General features: G+C 35.1%; 2 protein-coding genes across 2 annotated transcripts; both read right to left on the bottom strand.

Annotated features, from left to right (window-relative positions):
* Positions 1 to 1218: 1218 nt before the first annotated feature.
* On the bottom strand, positions 1219 to 5444 carry LOC134258843 (uncharacterized). The gene is made up of 2 exons (XM_062741434.1): positions 4718 to 5444; positions 1219 to 2518 (listed from the first exon to the last, which is right to left on the bottom strand). The coding sequence occupies exons 1-2, from the start codon at positions 5442 to 5444 to the stop codon at positions 1455 to 1457; spliced, it is 1791 nt and encodes a 596-aa protein (XP_062597418.1). The 3' UTR covers positions 1219 to 1454.
* Positions 5445 to 9893: 4449 nt separating this feature from the next.
* LOC134258865 (actophorin-like) lies at positions 9894 to 12594 on the bottom strand. Its single transcript, XM_062741457.1, has 4 exons — positions 12367 to 12594; positions 11206 to 11341; positions 10925 to 11054; positions 9894 to 10833 (listed from the first exon to the last, which is right to left on the bottom strand). The coding sequence occupies exons 1-4, from the start codon at positions 12391 to 12393 to the stop codon at positions 10668 to 10670; spliced, it is 459 nt and encodes a 152-aa protein (XP_062597441.1). The 5' UTR covers positions 12394 to 12594; the 3' UTR covers positions 9894 to 10667.
* Positions 12595 to 14483: the final 1889 nt, after the last annotated feature.

The raw sequence follows: 14483 nt of genomic DNA, 5'->3' as shown, positions 1-14483 counted from the left end.
GGGAAGGTGGTGGATAGCTTTGTAAAATTACAGATTCACGATGCTGCCAGCCATAGCGTCATTATCAGAAAGAGGCTGGGTATTTTCCCTCCGAAACTTTGGTCATCTATGGGGCGCCCGACGGGGAAATTTTCCACTACGGGGCCTCATTAAGGAAAATGAAAGTGTTTATTTGTTTACCTGGTATAAACTCAGTTTATACCTTCATAAACTTTAATTTATACCAAAGAAAACAAATATGTAAATTAGTTTATATTTTATTACAAAAAACATTCTAAATGTTGGCACTTGGGATCAACAACTGACAACCATTAAAGAGAACTGCTAAAACATAAATTTGCTAATTAATACATATGCAACTACATAAAACATAAGCAAACTAACATCCCCTTAAATCTTGGGGATAAGAAATAAAAAATTTTACTATAATTTTTTATGAATAGTCCAAAAACAGTGTCAGCTGTTGTCCCCAAGATGATATAGTAATTGACTCTCCTAAAACTGTTGCTTAAGTATGCATGACTAACTATACCAATATATTTAAATTCCATGCAATACGTCATAAAGTTTCATATAATAAACAACATTCCATGTCAACAGTAAAGACAAATGAAATATTTCAAACTATGCCTGTTATGTATTTGGTAAGTTTACGTGTATTATTTGGTAATATGCTTACTTTATGTAATGTACATAAATACATAAGAATGAAGAGACATACTTTTGTGTAAGCACATAGAACCTGTGAAAGTATGTAAGTACTTGATGTATTTGTGCGTAAGCACATTAAGGAATATGTTAAGTACGTAAGTACTTGTGTAAATGTGCGTAAGCACATTAATGAATCTGTGAAAGTACGTAAGTACTTGATGTAATTGTGCGTAAGCACATTAAGGAATATGTGAAGTACGTAAGTACTTGTGTAAATGTGCGTAAGCACATTAATGAATCTGTGAAAGTACGTAAGTACTTGATGTAATTGTGCGTAAGCACATAAAGGAATATGTAAAGTACGTAAGTACTTGTGTAAATGTGCGTAAGCACATAAGGAATCGTGAAAGTACGTAAGTACTTGATGTAATTGTGCGTAAGCACACAAGGAATATGTGCAGTATGTAAATACTTGTGTAAATGTGAGTCAGCATATCTGTATGTAATGAAGTACTTAATTACTTGATGTAATGAAACACTTGTATTATTTTTAGAAGGTACGCCATACTTGCTGTGTGTGTTGTAAACATGTAATTCTGTAGCATGAAATCAATACTTGGAAAACATACTTCAATCCATAGCTAAAGTTAATTGCATTGTGCACTGTCAATATTTTATACATGTACAAACTAAAATACATTGTAGCTCCATTTCCTCTTTAACAAAACGAAAGGAAAGAAGGAAAGGGAAAAAAAAAATCTACATATATACATGATATATACATTTGAGTACACACAAAACATTTACGATCTTTTATCCTTTGACATAGCTATCTGAGCATCTTTAATAATCTCTAAAGGGGTTTGAATATATGTTGTGTAACAGTCGGATGACCATCGACCAAGGGTCTTTAACAAATGATCTTCCAATCTTACTTTTGACCCTGTGGTTGCAGCCCCTATTCTAAAAGAGTGACCATTGTAATTTTTACTTTCTAATCCAAGTTTATCTAACATAATTTTCATTTTCTGGATAAAAACATTACGAGATAAAGCACTATTGTCACTTTGTATAAACAATGGTTCCTCCTGAACTGCCCTAATGCTTCTCTTTTTTAAGTATTTGTTCATAGCTTTCACTGGGCATACAATAGTTTGATTAGCAAAAATTGGAATGGAAACGCCATTCCTAAAAGGATCTGTCTTAGATCTTTTGAGAGTCAGAACCAAATGATCTTCAAAAATTTTTAAATCATCTATACATAAATGATTTGCTGCAACAAATTTGTCATCAATGGTAAATTCTCCACATCTTAAGAAACCGAAAAAAGCTAAAGTACAAACAGATTTAAGCATACTATCTGTAAATTCATCAAAAAGTCCTTGATCAAGCAACAAACACAAATTTGTTAAAATATCTATGGTAATAGGCAATCGAATTCTTTTGTCTCTATTACATTGTGATTTCTTAATTCCTGACAAAATGGTTTGTAAACCTTGTAGTGGTTTCCCATTACTTTCTAAGGGGTTAAAACCACCCATCCGAAGATATATGTATCGTATGCCACTTAAATATAGTTTGATAGTTGAATAACTTAGTTGCAGCTCTGAATGACAATAACTGACATATTGTGTAAACACTTTTTCACACACGATAGGCAGGCCATTATAGAAAGTTAAATTCATCAACGTTACAAATCTTAAGAAATTCTGGAAGCCAATCTGGTATTGACGTCTGGTCTTGTCACCAATAGCTCTATCCCAAAGTTTGTTCACAACGGCTTGAAGTCCCATAAAACTTGGTGTAACGGGGGACACTTGGTTGGATTCTGGTCTGCCTGTGGAGCTAGATTGCGAAATCGCTGAAACTGAAAACGAGAAAGAGCGTCAGCTATTTCATTGAAAATACCTGGAACATGTTTGCTATAAATTACAAAATTATTTTGTACAGAACACATAACTAAACTACGCATTAGTTTCATAATATATGTTTCTTTGGATCGTCCCTTTTGTATGATTTTAACCACTGCTTCATTATCACACATGAACTGAATTCGTTTCCCTTTCCAACTGTGTCCCCAAAGAATTGCTGCCACGACTATAGGATAGAGTTCCATGAATGCCATGGACATTTTTGCCTCTGTTGTTTCCATCAAGTTGTGTGGCCAAGGTTCGCTGAACCATTTTCCATCGAAGTATCCTCCAAAACCTGAATTCGAAGCCGCGTCCGTGTAAAGATGAAGGTCTGCATTAGAAGTAAGATATCGCTCATAGAAAAGTGAAACCCCATTCCAGTCGGATAAAAAAGTAAGCCACATTTTCAAGTCATTTATGCACTCTTGATTTAAGTATAACATAATGGTGCAATTCCTTCACTGTAGTTGATAGACTTATAAGATAACTTACAAATGTACGTCCTGGTACTATCACTCTAGTTGCAAAATTAAAGTGCCCCAACAATTGTAAAAGTTCCAATTTTGAGCATGACTTTTTCCTTAAAAGTTCATGAATAAATTTTGCAATACGCTGTACTTTCTCTTCTGGTAAGATAGCTTGCATTTTTTCTGTATCCAATATGATCCCTAGATAAGTAAGTCGAGTTGATGGACCTTCGGTCTTTTTCTCCGATAATGGAATTCCAAGCCTCTTGAAAATCATTTTTAATATCAACATAGTTCTTTCTCCATCACCTGAGGGCCTGTCAATTGTAAGAAAATCATCCAACAAATGCAAAATTGTATGTATTCCATAGTTGTGCTGTGCGATCCAACACACTGCTTGAGAAAGGTTATCAAAAATCCTTGGGCTTGATCGAGATCCAAATGGTAATCTAACACAAAAGTAGTAGTTCTTGTCCCATTTAAAACCCAGAAATTGCCACTGTTCCGGTAACACAGGAATTTGCTTGAAAGCGTCTTGAATGTCGGTTTTACATAAAATTGATCCCTTTCCATATTCTTGAATGTGTTGAATAGCATCATCAATTTTAACGTACGAAAGTGAGCATTTTTCTTTGTCGATTAAACTGTTGATGCTCTCATGATTGGGGTCGTTATGGGGTGACGATAAATCTAAAATTAGCCTTTTCTTTCCTGAGTATTTTCCAACAGCTATACCCACTGGGCTAATTCGATGTATCTTGAATGGAGAGGATGTAAAAGGGCCTATAACAAAACCTTTCTCCACTTCGGCCCTTATGAGACTATCAACTGTCTGAGGGTCTTCACGAGCTGATTTCAGATTCCTACATTCTTTACTGGTATGAATTTCTTCTTCATTTATAAGAATGTCAAAACCATTGGTTAGACTGTCTATCAGATAATTTACAAAAGTTTTATCAGGATGATTGTGTAATTCACTGTCTAAACGAGGAATATTTATTGGTGTAGACACTTTGAAATCTAGTCATTTTGCAGGTGGTAATTCTGTATTCTTACCACTGGCTTGAGGTGAACTTTCGGTTTTCTTTTTTCTACATTTCGTCACACTATGAGCCTGGTAGCATATAAAACAGACATGCTGGAACTTGCATTCTGTTCTAAAGCAGCCTCTTTCACTGTTATAGTTGTTGCACAGTTCCTTTCCCTGGTGATATCGTCTACTTCTTCCGTGCATGTCGACTTCTCTGTCTATTTTTCTTTGAACTTTCTGTTCTTTAACATTACACATAAGTGTGCTATGTACTGTCGAACCACATCTTTCACACTTTGTTACACTTGATCCTGCACAGACTCTCATTAACAGGTCAGGGTCTCCCAATGCCCAGTCTACCTTAATATGATACTGTAATAGAGCTGTTGAGGCTTTGGCAGAGAACAACTTGTGATATTCGTAAAATTGTTGCCCCCAAGTAGAATACACATCAATGATATGGGACAGATATCCGTCTAATTCTCTACTCCTTTGCGGAAGTGTTTCGACCATGATGGATTTATAAATTGTAAAGGCCTTAACAAATTCGCCGATGGATAAAGTTCTGTTCAAACGCTCATCCTTCTCTTCATCTTTCTTGGTTTTTGGGGCAATATAATTTGATAATAGAAGTTTACACATGTTAACGTCCTTACCCGATATTATTTCTTTCCGTATCGTTGGTGATACTGCCATGACATGTTGCAAGTCCGAGGATGGGACGCCACTCGTACTCGTTTCCTTCATGGTACTTTTGAATAAATTCGGCTGCATTTGGGTCTGTGTTAATTGATCTGCTGATCCGGCCGCGAAAGTTGCACTGCTTCGGTTCTCGTAGAAGTTGCGTAACGAGTAATCTTCTTCTTCTTTATCTTTAGTTGACTGCTGGATTAGTTTCACTGTCTCCTGTAATGCTACGGCAGTAGCCATCAAGACTGAGTTTTCATTGTTTACGTTTTTCTCCGGAACAGTGATGTTTGGTCTCGTTGGCGCATGCGCGTTTTCGGGCACCGCATTTCCGTCAGTGTACGATGAGGCCCTGACATGGGTTATCACAGAAGTATCAGCAATGGATGAAGCGGGTACTTCGTATACACGTTCAGTGGTATTAGTACACTGTTGTACTAAGTTTCTGTCTTCGTTCCTTACCGCGCTTGGTATATTATGAGCCAATTCACTATGTTCTGTTTCCCCATCGGTGCCCCTGTCTTTCTTTTCTTTGATATCTAACCACAGTTTAACTAATATTTTATGAGGTATAGCATGTTTAATATCTATACCGCAAAGTTTTAGTTCATATTTCAATTTATCAACTGTCCAGTTGTTAGGATCGACAACAGATTCTGTCCTACGAACCCTGGATCTCGATCTCGTACGATTCATGGCGGGGTCAAAGTCCAAAGGCACGGATCAATAATTCATAACAAAAACACTACCGCATGGTAAACACGTGTAGTAAATCCAGTATAAGCAGTATGTCTGCGTAATGAAATATCCAAGAATATAATTCAAATGGAAAGTAAATAAATGTTATAATAGCTTTGTAAAATTACAGATTCACGATGCTGCCAGCCATAGCGTCATTATCAGAAAGAGGCTGGGTATTTTCCCTCCGAAACTTTGGTCATCTATGGGGCGCCCGACGGGGAAATTTTCCACTACGGGGCCTCATTAAGGAAAATGAAAGTGTTTATTTGTTTACCTGGTATAAACTCAGTTTATACCTTCATAAACTTTAATAAATTTAAATTATTTAATTTTGACGATTGAAATTTACGAGAAAAAAAAATAAAATATCAAATCAACATATCTCATTGAAACCAAACTCGTTAATTTTTCAATTACATAAATCAGACAAACTTTTTAAACGGACTTAAGATATGTTTAACTTTTATGTCGCCCGCATGGTGCAGTGGTTAGAGCGCCTGCCGTTGAGTCACAAAGTAAGGAGTCGAATCCCACTGTGGGATGTGGGGACCATATAAACAGAGATCCCGTGTCGCAGAAGGTGACACGAAGAAGATCCCTTACTGCTCAATGACCCTGAGTGCTGAGTAAAGGACAAAATTTGTAGCTCTCCACCGGCATGACTTGACGTCTTCACATGAGTGAAAAAATTCTTGAGGAGAACGTTAAACAACAAACAAACAATTTTTGAAAAGTATTGTATACAAATCACTTACCCTGTACTCGATGGAGGTGGTCAGAATGACACGAAGGAGCGTAAAAGCTTATAAAATCCACATGTATAATTCATACCAAACATTAATGTTTCAATCACACGAACCAGTAAGACCAATTCCTAAGCTGACTTACAAATGAATGATTTTTGAAAACTATGGTACAAGTCATTTACCCCATATCATACTGTTGATTATGTGCAGATACCCGATGAGCATGGCCATAATGACAACTCGGAGCTACGCTCCCTCGTGTCATTATGACCACGCCCATCGGGTATCTGCACATAACCAACAGCATAATATGGGGTAACTACTACGTAGAGGACTATGTTTACGGCGGGTATTTACTGCTTGATACAACGAATCACTTTCGTCATTTTGCACGGAAAAGGTTGGAACAACAAAAAGCACAATGGCTAAAGCAGAATTTTGAAAAATATACTGTAGACATCGTTCGAAAATATTTTTCATGAAGGAAAACTGCTTCCCATAATTACACTGTTGGTGCTACATCCAAGACATTTCATTTGTTTCAAATCAAATATTGGCTACTAACTAAGAGTCCAGAATTATTCCAAGACATTTCATTTGTTTCAAATCAAATTTTGGCTACTAACTAAGAGTCCAGAATTATTCAAAATTACAATAACTACAGTATGTAAAAATCAATTATTTAAACAATACAGTAACTTTATTTTCCGAGACAAAAGTAAATAAAGCATTAGTATTAAGTCACAGCATATCAAGAAAACAATTTAATCCTGCATTTCTAATATATAGTTATTACTCAATTAACTTCTTGACATTCTCTCTCTTTCAAAATATATATAATTTCACTACACTACCATTACATATATGGAAAAAAATAAGAAAAAAAAAATATGCAGAAAGTATCCATTCCAGGATTCGAACCCATTCTCTGGTAAAATTACTGTAATTGGCAGCCCACCAGGATATCCACTAGACCATTTATGACACGATGTATTCTCAGTGTTATTTAATGTACACATTTTGTATTTTGTTTGGAGACTAATTTTTTTCTCTCTCAATTTTTGCCTTTTTCAAAAATGTGCCTCTTTGAAACAAAAATCGGAAATGGCAGTTTTGAAGAAAATTTCTGCCTTTTTTGTATATAACAAAATCATTCTGATTCAAGGAGGCATTTTTTCAGAACAATGGGGATTCCCTTTTTAAAAAAACGGAAAATCTGATATATTTTACTGTGGGACTAATTTTCACATCAATAAATGGCAAATTGGAAGTCAATACACAGCTTCCAAGTAATGTTTCTCGTTGTGCTTTATATATTGCATTTGAAAAAAAATAATATGAGTTTCTGCAACATATAAAAATTCTTTTTTGAATCTGCTACACATTTAGGGAAAATAACAAAAGAACTGCAACACCCTCTTTGATGAAACTTTCACAGAATCTTTATTACATATTTTGCTATTGTGCAACTCCTATTTTACTCTTTTATCTGACACATATTTTGGGTTTCACATAACAAAACATGGACACTCCCATTGTATTCATATGGGGGAGGGGGGGGGGGTCATTTAGTGAGCTCATTGCTCACAGTACCTCTAGTTTTTATTCGCTTATATTTCACGCAATGTTGACCATCACGGTAGCTCAGTTAATTTTGGCGAGTGTTCGTAATTATCTTTGATGTTATGGTGTTTCACACTTGTCAATGACAAATCAATTCCGGGGACGGACCTTAGCTCGTGAGAGATTCCTTTTGTGTGACGATAGAGATGAAGCAGGAAACAGAATCATTGTGTTAGCCACTGATGACAATCTAAAGAGACTTTGTGCTTCTACACATGTGTTTAGTGATGGGACTTTATACTCCTGTACATCTTTATTCACCCAGCTATATACACTCTGCATGCAGAAGTTGATGGAACAGTTTTCCCTCTTGTGTTTGCCTTGCTTCCCAACAAGACTGAAGCAACGTACATGCGTTTTATTTTTGTTGAAAATCGCAGTCTACGAACGCCATTCCGTGCTAACACCTGAACACTGGATAATTGAATTTGAAGTGGCAGTCCGAAATGCGGTGAAAGAGAACTTTTCAAACACAACCATCCGAGGATGCTTTTTCCAATACACACAGTGTATTTGGAGGAAATGCAAAACTGTGGACTAACAACAGAGGTCGAAGAGAATGAGGACTTTCATAGACTCATGAGAAGAGCTGCCTTCCTCCCTCATGTTGAAGATTTGTGGTTCCATGCCTTAGAGGACAATGGTGAAAACACTGCTGCTGTAATGCGCTTCAATGACTTTGTGACTGAGACCTAGGTTGAAGGGCATCTGGATATTTGAAATCATTTCGATCATGACGGACGTCGAACCACCAAAGCAGTTGAGGGATGGCACCACAAGTTTAACAGAATGTGCAGACGTGCCCATCCAAATATCTTTGTGTTCATCGATATGCCTCAAAAAGAACAGGCGGCAAATGAAGCAAAGATCATCTAGATTACAACTGGAGGAGTCGTTAGTCCCAAAAAGATTGATTGATTGATTGTATGTTTAACATCCCTCTCGAGAATTTTTCACTCACATAAAAACGCCACCACTTGCCGGTGGAGAGCTACAAATTTTGTCCTATACTCGGCACTTAGGGCCATTGAGCAGTGAGGGGTCTTTTTCATGCCAGCATCTACTGCGACACGGGACGTCGGTTTATACGGTCTCATCCGAAGGGCTGGTCTCCACGTCCCACAGTGGGATTCGAACCCGCGACGTAAGGATTGACCCCTTACCTCGCCACTCTAGAACAGACGCTCAAACCACTGCGCCAAGCGGGTGACTCGTCCCAAAAAAGAGGAAATAGAGGAAATACTGAGTACCGCCAGCTAGATTCACGTCACCAACGTCTCAAGAACAGACTGCGTCAAGGACAAATGGACATAATGGCTTATGCTGATGCTGCTTCACATCTCACATTCATTTTGAGTGACAATATGCAAGTGATATTTTGGTGAAATAATGTAGAAACTAATATTTCATTCATGTTGTGGTTGTGAATCGATTGTTTGTTTTATTTATGTCTTATTTGCTGCTGTGACATGTGGAAAAAACATCATAATAAAATATTATTACTTTACACAAGCGTTTCTCTTGAGGGTTATATTTGAAATATAGTAAAACATATATCTCAAAAAATAAATTAACTTAGTTTACTTATCGTAGTTTTAAAAAGTTTTTTTTAAAACATAAATTCAGAATATTTTTATATGAACTAAAGAGAAAAATTTAATTATTTCATATTATTCCTATATGAATTATTTACTATTTATTCAGCACATAGCTAAAACAGACTATAGACTACCTTAATTTATTTCTTTTGTTCTCCACCTGTACCCCATTACCACTTAACCAACACAGATTTACCTGTGTTTTGCCTATATTTTTGTGGGAAGACACCACTCGAAGTAAGAAATTTGATTACAAAAAAAACTTGAATCATCGAAGTTCAATCAAGAGTCATTAATTTAAGTAAATCTTGCAATTTTACAATTATTGTGTATGAGAAATCATTGCCATAAAGAATTACACATGAATTTTGAGAATGTGAAGTAAATATTAAAACTTTGTCAAGAATGCACATGGAGAGAAAAAAAAAACAAGAAAGTGAACTATGTGTGATTTTTACTGAAAGAATTAAGGTAAAATTCATATTTCATTCAAAGCGTTAATTTAACAAGAAAGTTAATTATTAAAGTTTTATATTTAACTTAATAAAATTACATAATTGAATGTTTTCTAAATTATCTATAAAATAACTTAAAATAATTTTTTCTGTGTTCTGTGTAAAACATATGTTTGATAACATTGATAAATTCTTTACGTAAGTTAATATATATTCTAATGAACATGTAACAATTTTATACAATATATAATGTCATATATATTAAAAGCACTCTGGTACAGTCATACAATATGACGCGTAGAGTTTTTTGGCACTTGGTCTTGAATGAAGATTCCATTTTCGATCATCCTCATTCTTTTGTGGCGTGTTACGCTCATATATATTCATCTCTGGCACTGAATCAGATAACAAATCTTATCACCGTGTTCTTAATCTGTAAATCTCGCTATAGATTGTCAGTCTGACTAACAGTCAGTTGTCACTGAACTCTTACATCACACGAGGATGAGCTTAGAGAGAGATTCCATGAATAACTATGCCATTATGGCCGCTTCCTTGCGAGTAGCACGTGCACCATATGTTGTTTTCGTTTAGTCAAAATATATCATATATTGAGGAGTGTGTATGTGAATTGCAGCAATGAAGTCATGGAAAGCGTGAATTCGGTTTAATTGAAATGAAATCTTGCCATTTGTTGTTTCGTGAATGTCAAAATTGGTGTTGAGATTCTTTTTCTTAAAAATGACTTCTCAAATGCTAGTCATATCCTCTCTCTAGACAACGCTGAAGAAGATTTGATTGTGCCAGATCGGAATCATCATTACACTGCATTTCTATATGAATTCCGGGAAGTCTGTTTTTTAATGCGCGCACACTACTACTGTACAACATCCGCTGTTTCACTTGAATAGTATCCGGAATCCTGTATACATTAAGAAAAATCATCAATTAATCATTACCATAAAATAAAGTCCACATGTCATGTCAGTTTTTATAGAACTTAATGTACTTACCATAAGAAGAAAACTATTTTGTTCACCATTCGTTCTTTGACAGTGTAGTTAAAATCAAAAACTCCATATCTCCCCTCTCCCTTTAATCCTGCGTTTTGGAGTTCGGTAACGAAATTGTCATATGTACATCCTTCAAAAGGTAAAGAAACATTCACATTTAAGTTGATAAAACAATATTATGAAATCGGCTTCTTCTATTACATGGTTTAGCAAGTAATTCAGGGTAATTTTCGAAAATTTTACATTGAGGCCTTCATGTATGCTTTTCCAATGTCACTTACCTACTGGTCCTATTTTGTCAACTATGATGCGCTTTTTATCGTCAGATAGACGGTATATGATGAACTGAGAGGAATGCTGAAGTTGTAACTTGATGTATGATTGAATACAATTGTCATCTACTTCTACACCAGAAGTCTGGTTAAAAAAAACATAAATTAAGTTTGATATTGTTTGGATAAAAATAATATTTGAACAATTGAAGAATAAATTTTGGATTAAAGATGTTTTTAAAAGTATACCCCAACAAAAAGGCACAGGTATATTTAGCCCAATAAAAGATGTTAAGTCTTTTAGTTACATCGAAACACCAGCTTGTAGTCTATATTAGTTACCACAGAATCAAGAAAGTTACGCATGCATGCAATTCATTTAATAACTTGTAACAATGGATTCGCCGAGACATATGTCTCAGGCATTTGCGAAAATCAAGGGACTGCGGAGAAGATTTTACTAGGTTTTATATTATTTACTTTGGGGGAGAAAATTGTTGTATTCGACCCGTTGTACGATAGTGTAACAAGATTCGTTATCTTAATGAAAACAAGTTTGTTAAATAAACATTCGAGTAAAATTAACAATTATCCAAAGCATCGGTTTATCATGTACTCTGTCATTTTGAGCTCTTCGCAATATTGACGGCAGAGAACAATATTGGACGAAGGCCAAATCCGACAGCGAATTCCCCAAATATCTGTGTTTATGTACATTCAGTGCAAGTCTTGCATTCCGAGTGGAAAAACGTATGTTCCGTAATGAAATAGTGTTAAATAAATGATAATAATCAATACAGTGGAAGGTACAAATATAGTCGAGAGTTCAAGTTTATCAATTATTATACCTATAAAATATTGAAATAATATTAAGAAATAATAAATTTGAAACATCAAATTCCAAAACAAGAATAGAAAAAAATCTTGTGTTCATAATCCCCATGAAAAACGATTAAAGCAATCAAATTAAAAAATATATATATATATTAATTTTGTTTCGCTAAAAATAATGAAAAATTTAACAGAATCGGTTGTTGAAAATGGAGCAAGATAAATAACATGCTTCAACGAATTGTAAATATTTAAATGCAAAAAAAAATGAATACCTTTCAAAAGTCGTTGCATAACATTAATATAATTTTAAGCATGTATTAAAAAGTTCATACATACCGGACCTGTACCAAATCTCCTAGCCATACTATGTCTCTGAAAAAAGTAACACTGTTCTTCACATAGACGCTTTGTTACGTTTAGCGATCTTTAGCGTAAAAAATTAGGAGCAGATTGCCATCTTAGCACTTATATATACATAGATATGAGTAATATTTTCAGAAAGTTTTGAGCACGCCTGCACTGTTCAATATAGGCTTGTACATGTCTTCCTCGATACCGCTGCGATGATGCTACACAAAGACGTCAAAAGAAGTGGCGGATTCAATGAGAAACAACAGATAGCAATAACCAACACAAACTGCTATGTGTCAATAACTGAGGAACAAGACTGAAGATATAGTTCAAAGGTTTTATTTTTTTTTTTTTTTTTTTGTTGCAACAAAACAGCATACAAAAACATTATTGAACAAGTCAATGATTAAAATTATTTTATCCATGATACTTGTTTTAAAATATTCAACATAAAGAGAGAAATCTTTCAAGCCTAAGAGAAACGTTTGACCAAATTTTATCCATTATACTTGCTTTAAAATATTCAACATAAAGAGAGAAATCTTTCAAGCCTAAGAGAAACGTTTGACCAATCCCCCTTACCCCGCAATAACTTTTCCAATATATATATATAAGTAGACAAGAGGCCAAAAGGCCTAAACGATCACCTGAATATGAAAAAGTAACATACAGAGGATACAAAGAGTATTTAGTAGACTTTTAGAACTCTGTGTATTTCTTTCAGTGAGAAGACCTTTCACAGGTTTTGGCTAAAATTCTTTAATAGTGTGTTTATACCGTTGTTTTTTAAAATTATCACTACAAACCTTTTTAATTTCAATGCAAGTTTTTGTGAAAATGGATCTTATCTGTCACTTTTGATTTTCTCTCTTAAATTTAAATTGAAGTTCAACTGTAGCAGTTTCTTTCCTTTTTAAACTTATGCATTTAATTACCCTTTCTTTTCAGGGAGATGATTCCTCTTCACAATGCAATTTTAGCGGAATCTATTAAGTTCCCAGCACTGTAACTTTGTCCATGTAGAGGAAGTTCCGATACACCCAGGAAAATGGGTTATGGAAGTGGAATTGCCTATAGGTTTGGATTTCAATATAAATAGGTTTTAGTATGGCGAGATAGCCTCAGCCCTTTCGCTTGGGAAGATGTGGGTAATAGATTTACCGATATTGAAGAGAGCGGAATATTTCCATGTGCTTGGAATTCTAAAACGGTCTTCCAACCTGTATCCGAAAACTCAGGTGTGCCAAAATATAATACATTACAGGAAATCCCGCGAAAGCCCCGAGGAATTATTTTTTTATTAACTGGTAACTACACTATTCCAAAAAAGAATCTTTCATTTTCTTCCTGACTGTTAAATATACAGGCTAATAGCATGGCAAAATATACGCAAACAGTTACGTGTGATTTTGTGGCCAGCTGTGGATAACAAATAAAACGGGTTTGAATGGGTGACATATCTTTGGTCTCGAAAAAGATGGATACCTTGTGTCATCATACAGTAGAAACTAGCTCACAGTTTAAAAGAAAACAAGCGCCTGTGGAAGGACCTGCAACTTTAACATCAAGTGCCCAGCGCATGGCGGAGGTACAGTTGCTACACCTTTTCTTATCGACTTAGGTCAGCCACAGCCTTCATTTGAAATGGCTTGTGAAACTATTTGAACATTTTAAAGGACGACCAGAGAATGTTACAAGCAGCTTCAGTCGGAAGCGGGTTAAAACTGACTCGCTTAAAGGTACTTGGACACAGATTTGAAGTTAATTTTTTTCTCTATAATATTACGAATTATACATGTATATTTTAATAGCATTTCTCACAGAAATTAATTAAAAATCTTATTTAATTTAAAAGTTAATAAAACTTCAAATTTTTTGGCGGGTTTGATTGACACATCCTTGCACTTTCACAAATTTTAATTTTACTCTTCATACTTAGGAAAAGTGGCAATCTTGTTGTGTATGAATGAAAAATATTAATACTATAATCCAGATAATTCAGAGTAGACATGTTCGAAAGCAAAACAAACACACAATATATTCTCAGTCCGTGCAGTTATTGTGAGCAGACTTTGACAATTGAACGCACCCGGTGAAATCTA

The sequence above is a fragment of the Saccostrea cucullata genome, unplaced genomic scaffold (assembly GCF_032062105.1).
Source record: "Saccostrea cucullata isolate Sc308-1 unplaced genomic scaffold, CSIRO_AGI_Scuc_v1 ctg2847, whole genome shotgun sequence".
Taxonomy (NCBI): Eukaryota; Metazoa; Mollusca; class Bivalvia; order Ostreida; family Ostreidae; genus Saccostrea; species Saccostrea cuccullata.
This window is presented reverse-complemented; position numbering and strand designations above follow the sequence as displayed.